Consider the following 16,851-nt stretch of genomic DNA (forward strand, 5'->3'; position numbering starts at 1 on the left):
CTGTCCCATCAGCACTCCCATTGTCTAGGGGGCAGCCCCCACTCAGAGCCAGACACGGGAACATTACATGCAGATGTTCAGAGGGGACTGTCGTAGCTTTGTCCTCTGTTAAAGGCTCAGTATGTGCCTCTGCCTAAGCCCTTCTCCACTCCCCATACTTACGGTGCCAGGCTGGTCCTCTCAGGTACCACTTCAGAATGGTGTAGCCAAGAACGCCCAGGAGCAGCAAGGCCAGGCCGATGCCCAGGATAAGCCCGAGGATGCTGATGGGCTCGGTTCCTGCAAGTCAGAAACAGGACATGCTCTGCAGAGGAACATTCCCAGGAGGCTGGGGAGGTGACCTGGAGCTCTGGTGCTCAGTGCTGCATGGAGATGGGTCCTGGGGACCGGGGTGGGCTACAGAGCCCTTCCCTGCCAGCTCACCGGCTGCACTGCTCTTCTTAAGGCATGGTGAGATTGTGCATGGCATTACTACTATGTAGACAATACTAACGCGGCACAGCGGGGCCAACCCTCTGGGGCTTCTTGAGTCTCAGGGATCTGGGGTTGTTCTTAAAGCCCCAGCTCTTGGAGTCACGGGACTGTGGGAGAATCTCCGCTTTTGTTTTTAAAGAACTAAGTCGTCTCCTGTCTGACCACCCCAACCCCACCGGGTCAGTGGGTCCAGGCCGATGGTCCTTGAGCATCTGCAGCAGTGACATGGGGTATCTGGTAGGAAACAACCTTGCTCCCCGCTTGTTCCCTTTGACCCCCATGGAGGAGCAAGAGTCTCTCCCCCTCCTTTATCTTGTCTAGTTAGTCTGTGAGCTCGTTGGGGCAGAGACTGTCTCTCACAACACCTGTGCAGCGCCTGGCACTACGGAGCCCTGGCTCAACCATGGCCTCTCAGCACGCCTGTCATACGCACGTGCTGCTAAGGAGCGACGGGGGCTTCGGGAGACGGGAGTCCAGCACTGGCAAGTGCAAGGAGCCATGTTTGCAGCTCCCCCATGTTCACCCCAAAGGCAGGAGTGGGATGGGGAGATTTGCAGATGTAACAGCCTCCGTGCTGGAAAATCGGCCCCGGAAGGGAGTGTGACGTCCCAACAGTGAGTCTGGGCAGCGTAGGAGACTCTCTGCCTTCAGTCTAAACAGGAAGCTGCACTGGCCGTAAACAGAATTCCTCATTCCGCAGGAGCAGGACCCAGGACCCAAGAGCTGCCAATTCCCGGCTATTCTCGGCCTACGTTTACCGCCAGGCGGTGACTGGGTTTGACCTCAGCTCTGGGGGCCCTGAGGGTCCCACAGGCTTAGGCTGCTCACTCACAGCTCTGCAATTCCTTCCCGGCATGGCCAGGCCCTGCTGCACCTGCTGAGACTGGGACACGGCCACGGGAAAGGGCCTGATGCTGAGCCCAGAGAAGGGGTGTCCTGGCTGGACAGGGGAGCAGCAGGGAGGGCAAGGAGTGTGGGGCGCCCATATCAGGAGGCAGAGCCTCCTTGCCCCACACGGTGCTCGTTCAGAGTGGCGAGCCAGCCCTTCCTGGGACATGCCCCTTGCCCAGAGCTGGCTCTACTGTTTTTGCCGCCCCAAGCAGCGCGCCGAATTGCCGCCGCGGACAGCAGGGGCAGTCCGTGTGCCGTTAGGGCGGCACGCGCATTTCTGTAGCGGCGGCAATTCGGCGGCAGCTTCTGTCTTCTGGCTGAAGACAGAAGCTGCCGCCGAATTGCAGCCACCGCGGAAACGCGCGTGTCGCCCTCACAGCACACGGACGGCCCCCGCCATCCACGGCGGCAATTCGGCGCGCTGCTTGGGGGCAAAAACACACGGACTGCCGCCCGTTGCAGACTGCCGCCCCAAGCACCTGCTTGGAAGGCTGGTGCCTGGAGCCGGCCCTGCCCTTGTCACGCTCATGGTCCTGCCTGCATGCCCATAGCTCAGGGCAGGAGGGGTACCTGCTGCCTCCGTCACCCCAGACGGGGCAGCCACAGGTCCGCAGCCCAGCGGAAGTAGCTGGTGGTTGCCTGCTCACCTCTGCTCCCCAGCAGCCCCGTGGCCAAGCCTGCTCAGTCTCCGGCAGGTTTAAGAGAAGCCGGAAGGTGGGGCGAGGGCTGTGAAAGCACAAACATCACGGGGGGGCAGCAGGGGGCAAAGACAAACTCCAGGCCTCTGGAGCAGCCTCCGAGCCAGCCATGGTCACACTCAGACGTGCGGGGCAGAGCTGCTCAGGGGTTCGGTCACTGTGCCCACCGCGCTCTGGGGAGGCTCCCGGGGCCACCTGGGATTCAGCCCCTTTGCTCGGCTTCACCGCGCCACCCCCGGGAGCCGACTGGGGCCCTGCAAGCATCAGCGGCTGAAGCCTGGGCTTGGCCGAGGGCCCTCCTGGCCTCCCCTTTGCCCCACTCTCAGCTCCGGCAGGGCCTAACTCTCCACACGCCTCGGTTCCGGGCGTAGGACGCCGGATCCAATGCGTCACCCTGTAGGGCAGCTCCATCAGTCCCCATTAGTGCAGCCAACAGCAGCGCGTCTTCCCAGGCAGGGCAATTACTGGGCAGCCGGCACCCCCTAGCGGCCATGTCCTGCTGCGGCACTCCAAGTTTTACCCACGCTGAGCATCGAAGGAGCCCCAGGCCAACAGAACCCCATCTCGATGCTGTCCCGTCCCATCCACACCGCACTAACGTCCCTCTTGCCCAGAGTCTGAGGGCACCATCCTGCTGCAGTGCTGGGGGCACAGACCCTGAGGCAGGGGGCCATGGGCAGGGGACTGGGGGCCCTGCAGCAGCCCGTTGATAAAACGCCCCCGCAAAAGGAAAGGGGGAGTGGGCTGATCCCTGCTGCAGAGGGAGTCACCCCCTTCTGGGTAACCCGACGGTGACGATTCATCCCAGGGCTGGGGCAGACACTTCAGAGGCGTAAAGCTTTGCCTCTGGAAGGAACCGATGGCCCCACCGGTCTAGCGCGAAAGGGCCACAGCCCCCATCCCTGCAGTGGGCTCTCCGCCCAGCACCCCATTTCCAGGGACCCTGGGGCCGCCGAGCTGAGCTGTCCGTACAATCAGTTGTACCCCAGGGTCTCCCCAGTCATAGGCTCCATCCCCGGCCAAAGAGCAGCTTCCTCGTCCCCTCTCCCTGCCAGCCGGGCACCCCAGTGAGTGCTGGCCGAGCCACAAGCTCTGTGGGGCTCTCTGGGGGCCACGCCGGGTCGCACACCCCAGATCTTAGCATTGCTGGAGCCATTTCCCTGAGCCGTGTGACATTGATGGCTCTGGTGAGCTCAGGGCAGGCGAAGGGGAACCGCTGACGGCCTCAGGTTCTAAACACTGCCCACAGCCCCAGCCTGGAACGGGACTGCAGGGGGTTTCCCCGAGCCAGGTGGGCCACACACCCAGGGCAAGGGAGACGCCTGCCTGCTCTGCGCTCTCAGCCCCCTGCTTGAGTCGTCCCTCCAGCTGTGCCAGGCCCCTGCGAGGGAGAGTGGTAACCCCCTAGCTGCCAGACCCACTCACCCCTCAGGCAGGCAGCCCCCCGCACACGGAGTGACCAGCAACAGGGCACCGGGCGGCTCGAGACAGAGCCATTGCTGCTGGAGGTGCAGCAGGGAGGTGACTGCCTCTGCCCAGCCACAGTCAAAACCCCACAACGAGCTGCCCAGAGGAAGCCGTTCGCAGGGAACAACCAGCACTAGCAGCCCTACAAAACCCAGGCGCTTTGTGCATATTCCTGAACCTCGTCTACCCCAGGCTGCTTCTCACTTCACTGACGCTTTATCTATACAGCTACCCCGGGCTTTGTACCAGCCGTCTCCTCGGAGCGAATGCAGCTGGTGCCAGTGTCCAGACACCCAGCCAGTTCCTGGCTCCAGCACAGCCTTGGCCAGTTCTCTGACCCCCTTTTCTAAATGGGCAACGATTGATTTATAGCAAAGGCTGCCTCCCACTTCAGCTGGGCTCAGGGAACTCAGCATCTCCTCTGTGCCTGCCATGGCACCGCCACCTGCTGCCCCGTTAGCACCTGTTCACCTGCAGTGGCTTTCCCACAGACACTGCACTGTAGCCATTAACCCTTGAGACAGGGACTGGAACACAGCTCGGTAACGAGGTTTGGGCCCATATGCAAAGCACGATCAAACCAGGACTGCCACGAAACTCCTATAAATAGATGAATTGCAAATGTGGAGGATGACTATGGTATAAGAGAGTCCTCCAAAACAGTCACCGCCATGCTGTGGATCAGCCCTGGTGCACGGTTTGCCTAGCAGGGCTCTCCCTGTACGGTCAAGACATGGAGCAGGAAGCCTGCCAGCAACAAGTGTGGTTCGACACAGCCACTGCCAGCACCATTCTGCCCCTCCCTGGGCTTTCTGCAACTCCAGCACTGCCAACTTTTGCAGTGTAGGCCAGTGGTTTTCAACCTTTTTTCATTTGCAGACCCCTAAAAAATTCTGAATGGAGGTGTGTACCCCTGTGGAAATTCTTGGACAGTCTGCGGTCCCCCAGGGATCCGCAGACCACAGGTTTAAAACCATTGGTGTTGGGTGTTTTTCGTAAACCCCAGCTGCTGGAGTCACGTGATGATGGGAGACTTTCCTGTCTCCTCTTTTTAAAAAGCAAGTTTCTAGCCCTTGTGTTTGCAGAGCAGAGCTTGGAAACGTGACCCCCTAAAGGCTCAGAAACCAGAAGGCCAAGGAAACAAAACCCAAATTATTTCCATTACATGCATCCGACGAAGTGGGCATTCACCCACGAAAGCTTATGCTCCAATACATCTGTTAGTCTTAAAGGTGCCACAGGACCCTCTGTTGTTTTTTACAGATCCAGACTAACACGGCTACCCCTCTGATACAAAACCCAAATTATTATTTATTATTTTATTTCCTATGTATCCTTATATTGTACAGGATCTGGCTGGGGTCAGCGATGCTGTCACTCAGTCACATGCCCCAACTAGACAGTTTGGACAAGCACAAATCTCTAGTCAAGAATTTCCCACTGTCTGGTCAGTGAAAAGTACAGTAGTGCATTGGCTGGTGTGCTCATGGCACTGCTGCCCTCTACTGGCGGGAATCAGAACTGTTCTATGGTGAGACCCCCATGTAGCTGACAGCTAAGGGAGATTCTCCTAGGGGCCTATGCTTTCAGAGCAGGAGGCGCTGAGTTCTGTCCCTGTGACATTATAAACAGCCACATTGGACTGCACGGTGACAGCTGCGATGTCCTAGCTGGCCACAGCTTGTTACAGTGCCTGAGAAAGAGGCCTGCAGGATTTGTCAATATCATGGAGCATCCGTGCCCCCTTCCATCTCCTATTGCCAAGCAGCATAGTAAATTGGCCCTGTCACTTTGATTTCATGGCTCTCTCCCCATAGACAGCTCTGTGGCCTCTGAACCCCCCCAGGGACTGAAATACTCTGGGGTAGCCTGGAACAGCTTTGTGTCTGGGTCAGACCCCCATGCCTTGGCTCAGGGGCACCAGCACCTGCCAGCGGCAAGTTCCCATAACGAGGCAGCAGAGAGGAAGCCCTAACAAGCTAAATTTAGCTAAAAATGCCCCTGGGGTGAGACCATTTCCCCAGGAGATCACAGCGTTTGCACCATGTGCTAGATCCCAGAGACCATGTGCAGCCCGGCGAGACCCAGCTAACGCCCTGCGGAGATGTGGCTGCTGGTGCTATTAACACCCCCGCTTTCAGAGGGCATTGGCGGGGCTTGTTGAAGCAGAGTCCAGATTTCCTGCCCAGGGCTAGGCAAAGCAGGGGCATAAAACAGAGTGGCTGTGTCTGGGCACGCCTCACCCCCACACACCACAGAGCCCTGCTCCTCTGTTTCACTTGGGAACATGGACAGTGTGGTGGTCTGGACACTGCAAGGATCCGCTGAGCACAGCCCCGAAGTGCAGCTGGAATGGGAGAGCAGCAGGCCTCCAAATGCTCAGACACTGCCGCGCTGGGGGCCAGGAGAGAGACTGAGGACCCCAGTCCCTGTTCTCAGCGTGTCACCACCACAAGGGCCACCCAGTCAGTTCTGAGCTGGGCTTTGCATGCACGAGTGCGTGGCAGTGGGACACTGCACCACCCTGCCTCACTGTGCCTCTGCGTTAACCTGACAAGATTCATTTCTCCGGGCGGCCGGAGGAAGATGTGGAGCCTTCACCTCAAGGCGCTGGCTCGCACGTGCCGCCCCCCAGGCAGTGACTAAAAGCCAGCGCTGGCCAACACAAAAGGAGCTGCTGGTTTAAGCCCAGAGTTCCTCAGAGCCAGGTGTTACCTGCTTCACAACCAAAGAGACCCAAAGTGTGGCAAGGGGCCTGCGTGGGGAGCAGCTGTCGTGCGTCCCTGTTGGCCTGGGTCTGGATTGGAACCAATGAGCCAACTGTTCCCGGCTCCCAGAACCACCCAGTTCTCTGGATGAAACCGGCCGATAGCGCAATTGCTGCTAGAAAAGCAGCTAGGTAAAAATGGCACCTATTGACCCCACACCTCCGCTCCCTGTGGGTCAGAATCAGACCTGCTCCCTAGTCCCTCCTGTGAGCCATGTTCTCCATGTGAGACTGTTCTGCCTCTCGCATCATCAGCCAAGCAGCCAGGCCAGCACTCCGGACAGAACCTTTCCTGGGCTGCGGGGGCAGGAGGAGCCCAGCAGGGGGTCGGAGCCTGGATGGAGTTTGCTGTCCCAGTGGCGAGAAAAGCCAAACTGAGCACGTTCTTGCTGGGCCACGGGAGCAATCATTAATCCATGGGCCTGTGGCCCTGTGACTACCACGGTGCACGACCAGAGAAGGTTCTGGGCAGTGTGCAAACCTGCTCAGCAAACCAAGGGGGCCGGGTCTACACCCAGACCCACCAGGTAGTTTCAGTGCATCTTCCGCAGAGAGATCTCCCTGCATCACAAAATCCACCATGCTGCGTGGTACGGGGAGCCGTCTTCACATGCAATCTCCTGCATCCAGAGTGTAGCGGGACAAGACTGAGGTGCACGGGCAGAGCGCGGGGGCAGGGAGCCCCAGGCTGGGATAGCAAGGGGGCTGTGGGTTAGTACCGAGGAGTATTAGCAGAGATTAGCGAGGGTGCCTGGCTGCAGCCAATGCTCTAAATCTCTCACCTCCAGCAGCATCATTAAGGAGCTACCTCAGCCCAACAGGGGAGAGAGAAAATGCTGTTTAATTACCTGGCTTGGGATCCATCTATTTCCTGGGTCCCCAAACCCGCAGGAACAACTTATGCAACGCACCCGGCGGGCAGATCATCTCCCTGAGGACGAGAGGAAAGCTGTGCTGACTGAGACAGGGCTGTCCTGCTCAGCCCATCCGCCTGGCTCTGCCTCTGCCTCTCCCCCGTTGACACAACCTGCTCTGTGTTTGCCCGACAAGGCACAGCCGCTCTTCAAACATCCCCTCTGGTGACAGAGGCAGTTTGGCTCCCAGCCACGTGTCAGCCTCCACCTTCCTTTACCTAGTCCAAGACTGTCCTGTCTCCTTGCGTCCCACACACCTGGGCTTCCGGGGCCTGCAGGGAAAATCCCAGCGGGGTCGCCTCAGCCCAGCAGATGCGTCAGACTCCAGGCAGCCAGACCTGCCGTCACTGCCCTGTCCTTACAGAACAGAGCTCCCCCGGGGAACAGCGGGTCAAGGGCCCCTCTGCTCTGCACAGCCCTTACGGGTCCCGTGGCCCAGCAGCTGCTGCATTTCCACCCTGTGTCTAAGGGGGGAGTGGAAAGGAAGCCTGAGGATTCAGCTGATCTCCCCAGCTGGCCCAGAGCAGACAAGAGGTAGAGATTGGTTGACCGACCCCCTGCAAAGGCCCAGGGCGAGGAATGAGAACCTGCCGGGGTGCTCGGGGTGCCTGCCCCCAAAATAACCATAACAGGAGGCTCCTTCTCCTGAGGCTTGAGCTGCCCCACAGGACACTGAAATTTGTAGCATGGGGGCATCCAAATTAATGGCAGCAGGGCCCCCACTGTGCATTGGCTGTGCAGGGAGCCGGGCTCAGCAGGACAGCCAGGTAGGTGCCACCGGCCTGAGGCTGCACCACCCAAGGGAGACATGAGACCTTTGGGGAGTGTATTCCCAGCCGTGTCCTCCTGGCCGTGTTGGGGTGGAAAGGGAGTTTAGCCAGGCCCGGGAGCCCAGGACCAGGATGCCCCTCTGCCCACGGCAAAGGGAATTCAGCACAGGGAGCCCTGGCCTCTGTGAAACTCCTGCAGGTGACTCCCTTGCGCAGTGTCATGCCTCTCCGGTGTACAAAGCCTTGTGTTTTCCTGACAGCGTGTAAAGAGGAGAACAAACAATGAAGAAAGGGCAGCCTGGCCCCCCAGGGAGATCTCGAATAGCGTGGTGTGAACGTAGATGGTAATATTCTGGCATTTCCCCCCCCCCACCGCAAAACCTGCTGGGCCAAGAGAGATCCTCCCAGCTGGAAACAGCTGGCTCAGCGGCTCTGGAACACAGCTACCTGGGCATCTAGCATGCTGTTTGAGAAAGCCCATCACGAGAGGTAGCAAGTCATCCTAGCTCTGCCTTCTCCTAGGGCAGGATTCACACCAAAGCCACAGGCCAAAGGCATCCCCGGTGCAAGTCCCCGGAAGTCAGAGGCATTTGCACCAGGCATGATGCTGGAGCCATGTGTGGCTGTGTGACCCTGCAGTGCACAGCTGTGAGATTGCACGCTGGAGGCTAAAGAGCACACCAGAAGGATGAAGGGGAGCACGCTCTCCCATGCGTGCAAACATCAAGCCAAACGTTCATCTTCCTCCCAGGGACATCCATCCTCACGTCTGCAAACTATAGATTATGATCCTGGAGAAGTGCTAATTGCTGCATCAATAGAGTGCCACCTGCTGACAGAAAGCGGTATCTCAGCCCCAGATTAATAAAGATGTCTGACTATCCCTGCTGTTGATATGGTGTCCCATGTAGTTGTTATTATTTATTTGTGTTACGGTCACGGCTGGCAGCTGTAGCCCTGGCCCAGGTGCTGGGCACTGTACAAACACAGGACAAAGAGCTGGTTCCCCTCCCCAAAGAGCTGACAATCCAAGATCCCACCTCTTCCAATTTTATTGCGTCTCATGATATTTGATACTTTGCTTAAAAGCCCCGCTCCTGGAGTGACGGGATTAGGTGAGACTCTCAGGGGGTCGAGGTTCTAGCCCCTGTGATTGCAGAGAAAAGCTTGACGATCTGAATGACCTTATCGTCTCCAAGACCAGAAGGGAAAGAAAAAGAACCCTGGACCCATTGTTTTTGAAACCTCATGATTTGTAAGCCAAACTCGGGATCTTCTGGGTCCTGACTCATGTTTTTTTGAGCACATGGAGCTGGTAATACTGGAGTCCCTATGTTACCACTATAGCATTTCAGTGGTTCAGTGGGCAGAACACAACTACTTCCAAGGAAAATACAGTCAGCAACAGTGGATTGGCTTTGCAGTTGATCTAAATCATGAGGGTGCCTTGGTTTGATTTTTAGTGTCTGTATTTGTATCACAGCAACAGCTCGATCCCCAAACTGAGATTGGGGCCTACTGTGCCGGGTGCTGCACAGACACTTAATCCATCCCCCGAAGAGCTGGCAGTCTAACTAGACAAGAGGGGGAGGGGAAACCGAGTCATGGAGTATCTCCAAGCTTTGCCCCATAGCCACAAGCCCAACCTTTTCCCAGCAAGTGATCCAGCCTGCTGGGGAGATAAAACCCTCACAAACAATGGCACGGGGGGTTACACCAGCAGATATAGCCAGAGATAAGGACCCTTTTTCACTAGAGGGTGACCTAGTGCCATGCACATGCCAACATCCTGTCCTGCAGCCCAATCCCCGTCTTGGCACTGCACGAACCAGGCCCTGATTTGTGGCCCTGACCCAGGCCCCTCGAGTGACAGCACAGCATGCAGTCGCTCGTAAATCCTAGCAAGAGATTGCATCTCACCGTAACGGAGAGACACGACTCCGCTGTGCTGAATATAAACGAGGTTCTTCCTTAGCGAGGCCATTGGACAAAACAGGAGCCGAGCCTGGGTAGATTCCTGCTGTCTGTCTAGCTCCCAGTCTAGCCAGCCTGGCCCATGGAATTTCTGAAGGCCAGAGAGGGAGGGGTTTATCCTGCCTGCTAATCGTACCACATCAGCTTCCACCCCGGTGCTGCCTTGCTCCATGTGCCCCAAAACAAGAGGGAGCATTTCCGGGAACACGGGGCCTAGACATTGGTGCACTTTCCAAACCACACCTGGTTCCCACTCAGCAGCTCCAGGGAAGTTTCTGTTTTAGGTAGAAAGAGGAACAAGCTGTTCTTGGAGTCCCCAGGGCTGCTGCCTCCAGTATCACAGCTGCACCGGGGTTAATCTGTTCCACCTGAGTTCCTGCAGCACGGCCACCTCCGCTCACCCAGCGAGGGAGGGAAGGGAACAGTGCAGAACATTCACAGGGCGGGACATGAGCGACAGGGTACAAGGTGGGCAATGTAAAACAGTCCTCAGCTCCGGTACACCAGCGGCTCAGAGAACAGCGTGGCTGGCGGAAGGGGGCAGGGGGAGGATTGCTGCAGGTTCCTGAGCCCTTCCGCTGCACCAAATCCAGGTACTGCAGCTTGGGAAATTTGCTTCTTAAGGTGCAAGTGATATCAAGACGTATGGAGTGAATGCAAAGCTGAGCTCTCCTAAGGCACCCGGCGTGAGCAGGTCAGCAGCACGTCCACTCTCGCCTGCCAGTCTGTGTAACTGGGGTCCCAAGTTACTGAATCCAGTCGCAGCACCAGAGGGCGTCCCGCTGCGGAGAGCTTGGCTCGGCCAGAGTTCCCCAGGCCTATGGCAATGCTCAGCCACGCCGCCATGCTGAGCTGCCACGGCCCCGGGTTCGACGCTGCCCAATGGACCAGCCCTTTCCAAAGGAGCCGTCCTCGGAGGTGGGTCCCAAGCTGGGGCCTGGGGTTGCCCTGTCTTGCCTCCAGTTAATGAGTCCGTTTCCATCCAAACCCAGATTGCCTGGGGGCACGGTTCCAGTCGTGGGGTCTGTTTTCACACTTTGTCCCGTGTGGTGACTGCAGGTTTCCCTTCTGCCACGGCGCTGGGGGCTCCCAGCCAATCTGGCTCAGCCACAAGCCCTGGGCCAGCTGCAGGAATCCCTGGGGGAGGCCCCTGGCTCATGTTCTGCAGGGGGTCAAACTAAATGAACATCACAGTCTCTTCTGGCCTTCCCAGCTATTGTGACCAGTTATTGGTATGTTAGAAAACAAACAGCATGTCCGTGAGAAAGGAGCAGACAGGCCTCCCCACCTGGCCAGGAAAGCTTGCTCCCGGAATGGAGGGTGTGGTGCCACTCGGGTCAATATTACACAACACACATTGTGTCCTCAGTGCCTTTGTGTTCTCCTCCGGATCACAGCAGCACCAGGGCCAAGAGCCAGCGGCCCCGGCAGACAGGAGAGGCGCTGCACACTCGGCATGGGGACAGAGCACGAGACGGGGTGGCGGGGCCTTAGCCAGGGAGCGCTGAGGGTGAGACTCCAAAACAGACCAGTTCCCTGACTTTGTCAAAAGGTGGGGGTTGAGTGAACAAGCCCCCCACCAACTTGCGGGCAGGCAGTCAGGCTGCCATGCACCCCCCTGTGGCCTCTGCAGCCACTAGTCCACTCTATGGGCTGGAGTAGCAGGCACTGGTCTCCATGCACCCTGTCTGGGGGGTTCCTGGCCACTGCAACTGCTGCCTCCCCTTTTCCAAAGGCTTCTGCATCGCACCTGGCCCGGGGAGCCTTCCAGCTCCCGCTGTGTTCGTCCAGGCTGGCGTGACACCACACGACAAGTCTGCACCTTTCGCTGCCTTTTGTTTGGCACAGGTCCATCACTAGGCTACTCAGGACCTGAGATGGTGATTGCGGTGGCTAGCCCAGCCAGGCAGCACAACACAATGGATCAGAGAGGCTCAAAGAATGCGGTTGGGTGGTTTGGCTGCCTCCTAACACCTTCCATCCCAGGGTATTTAAGCGCTGTGCAAACGTCAGTGGTTAGTGATTTAACGTCACAGCCTCCCCCACCCCCATCCGTGGGACAGGTGTTAGTGCTGCTTGCAGATGAGGAAACGTAAGCACAGAGATTCATAGATTCCAAGGCCAGATAGGGTGACCAGACATCCCGATAAAATCGGGACCGTCCTGATTTTTAGCTGTTTGTCCCGCGTCCCGACCGATCTCCGGTCGGGATGCAATTTGTCCCGATATTTTGCTCCGCCAGCAGCACTCACCTTTTTTTTTTTTTTTTTTTTGCCCCTCTACCCCCCACCCCCCCGTGTCCCGATATTTTCTTCATCTCATCTAGTCACCCTAAGGCCAGAAGGGACCATTGTGATCATCTCGTCTGACCCCCTGAATTGCACAGGCCAGAGACCGGCCCCAGAATCATTCCCAGAGCAGAGCTTGTAGAAAAACATCCAATCAGGATTTCAAAACCGTCAGTGACGGAGAATCCACCGCAAGCCTGGGTCAATTGTTCCAGCGGTTAATTACTCCATGTGCCTTATTTCCTGTCTGCCTTTGTCTAGCTTCAACTTCCAGCCATTGGATCACGTTAGACCTTTCTCTGCTAGACTGAAGGGCCCATTATTAAATATTTGTTCTCCATGCAGGTACTTACCGACTGATCAGTCACCCTTCAACCTTCTCTCTGTTAAGCTAAATAGATTGTGCTCCTTAAGTCTATTACTATTAGGGCATGTCACACCAATGCCAAATACGGAGGTAAAATAACCTCTCTCCTGCTACTTGAGAGTCCCCTGTTTGTGCATCCCGGGATCACATTAGCTCTTTTGGCCACAGTGTCACGCTGGAAGCTCGTACTTAGTTGATTAGCCACCACAACCCCCAAATCTTTTCAGTCACGGCTTCCCAGGCTAGAGTCCCGTCCTGTAAGTATGGCCTATATTCTTTATTCCTAGATGGATGCATTTAGCCGTATTAAAACACATATTGTTTGCTTGGGCCCGGATTACCAAGTGATCCAGATCGCTCTGAATCAGTGACCTGCCCTCTTCATTTTTTCCCACTCCCACAATATTTGTGTCACCTGCAAACTTTATCAGTGATGATTTTATGAACACACCCATTCAATGACATCCCCCCCCATTTACAGTCACAGTTTGAGACCTATCAAGCAGGCATTGCAAAAGAATTGACTCTGATACTGAGCTAGTTCCAATACTGATCATCTCATCACATTAGCCAGGGGTAAGTTGCATGTATAATGAAGCAGTGAAGACTCTTGCCTGCTATTCTGGAAAGGTTCTAACTAACCAAAAATTAAAATACACACACCCTCAGTTTCTAAGGAGGTTTGCAAATGCCAGAGCTTTCTAGCCGGCTCTCAGTCATATTCATGCTCATCTCGAACTACAACCCACAGACTCGCTGATCTGATTTTCCTCCCTGTTTTCTCATATTAAATCCATTAGGCAGCAGCCGTAACATACTCGGGGGGGAGGCATTTTTGCCAAATTCTCCCTCTCCAGTAGGTGCTGTGATTTCACTCCATCTCCAGCCTGGTGGCATGTGGGAATTGCTCTGAAGAACACAGCCCGCCTCCTTTGATTAATTCATTACTTTCCTGCTCACCTGCTGAGACAGCAGAGTCAGGTAAGACAGGCACAGCTGTGTCCATTGTCACTTCTCTGCATGGTCAACGGTTGTGGCAATTTGGTGGTGAACGGTTATCCGCCAGGTTATCCCAAGCCATCATCCCACTTAGCAGCCCCATAGCACAGGAAGGGCAAGAGTGAAGTTGAGTGTTTCAAATGAATTATTTTTTAATTTACTATTGCAACTGTTTTTGGAGACGGTTTGTTAATGATCACTGCACCTCTCCCCAGCGCCAGAGAGCATCCAGCATCCCTAGTCGCGACAGTATTTAAACCTGTGCTTAAAGCCTATGGAAGTGCAGGCTTACAGGTGTAGCACCTGTGTTAGTGCTGTCCTGAACCAGGGCCCGGGAGGTTATAACGCTAGCCCTTTCTCCAGCAGCTTCCTGCCAAGGCTCTCAAAGCACGTGACAAACACTAGTGAGTTAAACGTCACAGCCCCCGCACCAGGTAGGGCAGTGTTGTTACATGTCACTACTACCCTGCGGAGGCACAGCGGTCTAGTTCAGGGCAGAACCTAAGGCCCTGTGTTACTCATTACTGTGTTATTACGGGAAAGCCATCGAATGTCCCCAGTGCCAGAGCTGTTAGTGCCTGTCCTGGCATGCCCAGGGTGGGGTCTGTCTGACAGAGCATCCCAGACTGCAGTGGAAACCGAGGGAGGAAACTGGCTCTCTGCTTTTAGGGCTCCTGCTGCTATCACATCTCCATACACATGTAAAAAAGCTCGGATAAGTCAAGCCCAGCCATCGTGCAGCCTCTGAGTGCGCCAGAGGGCAGCTAGTGAGCTGGGGCATGACTAAGGAATCGGCTCTCGGGGCGCCTGTTACACCATACAGACGCTCCCCGGGTTACGCAAGACCCGACTTACGCAAATTCGCACATATGGAAAAAGTTCCATAAGCCAGAAATAGGATTTTCGAGTTGCGGAAACGTACGGGTATACATTTCCGACTTACAAAATTCGAGTTACGTGAACGGAACGGAACGATTGCGTGAGTCGGGGGGCGTCTGTACATCACAGCTCCTCGCCGATTCACACCGCACGGAGACCCAGCTCTCCAGAGAGCGTGGCTGCTCTACACACTGCTGGGAGACTCCCTGGGAAGATGGAGACATTCCAACCCGCAGGTGTAACTTCTCGGTGTGACACAGGGACACAGAGAGCAACTTCTGACTCAAACTTCCCCGTGTGCACTCCGGATGACCCAAGGGAGATGTTCTTTGTCTCCAGCTGAGGACGAGACATCTGCTGCCTGCTGTGCTGAGCCTTGCGGTTACAGGGCGGGTGGCACAAGCATCTCCCCCAGCTGACAGTGTCCAACCCCGGTTCAGTCCCAGAACAGTGCCAAGTGGGTCCTAGGGAGGCAGCTCTGAAAAAGGGGCTGGATTTGTGGGGGAAGGGCACAGACCTCTCTGAGTTCCCCAAAACTCTCTCCCATCGAGCTCCCCCGTGTGCTGAAATAAGCGGTGTCCTTAGGGACACAGCGATCGCCCTACATGATCAGACCCCTCACGTCTGGCCCCCGGCAGTGGCCGATGCCTGATGCTGCAGAGGGAGGAGTAAACAAGGTAAGGCTGCCAGCTGCCTCCCTCGCCCCCGGGAATTGGCTGCAATTTGTTTATCTCTTCCTTCGCACAGGCACTCGCAGGCTGAATCCCGATCACACCTATTGTCCAGCCTGGCCCCATTGTTATTCACTGGCACGCATAGCGTGGCACTGCCCGTGCAGGTCTCTGCTCACAGGGCCCAGCCAGACAACTGAGAAGGGTGCGGAAGAGGGCTGAGGGGGGGAAGAGTTATGGCAGAGAAGGGGGGGCAGCAGGCTCACTCTTACACACATATTGGCTCCTCTGCTTTGGGGGCTTTGAACGTTGACCTGTAATTGCAGGGAGGGCTGGCGAAGGGGGCCGGGGATCTGGAGGAGGAGGAGAGCTTGCACGTCCCATGGGGCAGGGCGGGTGGTGCAGATTTTGGGCGCAGCATCAGAAAGGGCCTGGAGCTGTTCATGGGCAAGGGAGGCAGAGGGAGGACCAAGCAGAGTGCCCAGTGCGGCGGGGGAGCCGGGGCCAAGCTAGGGACCAGGAGCTCAGCTACCCCTGGTTAACTCTGCAGTGACGTCAGGGGAGTTCCTCCGGATCTAAACCAGGGGAAACGAGGCCAGGATCTGTCCTGAGATGCAGGCAGGCTGGGGCTGTGCGAGGCGCTGGGTGTAGGGAACGATCCAGTCCGTCCCTCCCCCAACAGGGGCTGGGCGTGGGGAACGATCCATTCCGTCCCGTCCCCCCAACCATGTGGGGCCAGAGGGGCTGGCATGATAACAGCGGATGAGAAGCACCCAGAACAATCAGCCTATCACAGCAGATGGGTTTCAAGCAGCTCTGCCAAGGCCACCGCGTTGCTTTTCCGCTGCGCTTTCCCTCTGTCCCCGAGGCACCCCGGGGGAACAGGGCCTCAGCAGAATGAAGGGCCAGGCTCCCATCCCCACCCAGGCCCTCACGTGCAGGACAATGTTCTGCAGCCACCAATGCGCAGCCTCAGGCCAAGAACCCAGCTGGCCCAGCTGCCAAAGGTGGCACTTGGACTGATGGGGCCTGGCACTCCCTGTCCCAGCCCGACACGTGTCGCGGTGCTTGGCTGTAACCTGCGTGCGCCAGTCGCCTGTGCTGTTTCCTCCCTGGATTCTCATCATGAGCCACCACAAGTTGGCTGTAACTCTTCTGGAGGTGACATGCTGACTAGCAACAAAAGCCACGCAGGGCATCTCCTACAGCTGAGCAGTGAAAGCCTTGGAGAACAGAGCACCTTGTGCCATAAAGCCCCGGGACGAAGCAGCCCAGCTCAGCGGTGAGAGCTTTCGGTGAGACAGCAATACCACGGCAATCTTCAAAACGCGTTTTCGTAGAGTAGCTGTGCTTAGCCCCGTAAAATCCGAGGTGCTCAACGTGCTTTACACGTGCACACACAGGGTAAGCAAGGAATAAATGTATGGAGCACGGCACCCGCCACTGAAACGGAGCCTCTTCTGGGGTGCACCATGGCAGCTGTCTAAGAGTCAACAGCAACACAACACACCGGCTCAGGTCAGGAAAGGACAAAGAACCTGGACCAGCTGCAGCTGAAGAAAGGAAACTGGGTGAAGAGATGGGCAACTTGTGCTCACTGACTCACTGTAATGAAACTGTGCGTCCCGTCTAGAAATATGACGAGCTGGTGACCTTAGAAGTAAGGGCATAACCGCCTGGTAACCTTCCGTG

General features: G+C 56.7%; 1 protein-coding gene across 5 annotated transcripts in view; it reads right to left on the reverse strand.

Annotated features, from left to right (window-relative positions):
* The window catches only part of SMIM35 (small integral membrane protein 35), a 43,473-nt gene that overhangs the window by 10,658 nt on the left and 15,964 nt on the right, over nt 1-16,851 (reverse strand). For 4 of the 5 annotated variants that reach the window (XM_065569161.1, XM_065569162.1, XM_065569160.1 and 1 more), the window contains exon 2: nt 163-279. In XM_065569161.1, the coding sequence (XP_065425233.1) occupies nt 163-279 (117 nt within the window). Of the gene's footprint in view, nt 1-162; nt 280-7,145; nt 11,317-16,851 lie in introns of those variants that run through there. The other variant, XM_065569163.1, reaches the window with a different exon arrangement.

Source organism: Chrysemys picta, chromosome 16, assembly GCF_011386835.1.
Source record: "Chrysemys picta bellii isolate R12L10 chromosome 16, ASM1138683v2, whole genome shotgun sequence".
NCBI lineage: Eukaryota > Metazoa > Chordata > Testudines > Emydidae > Chrysemys > Chrysemys picta.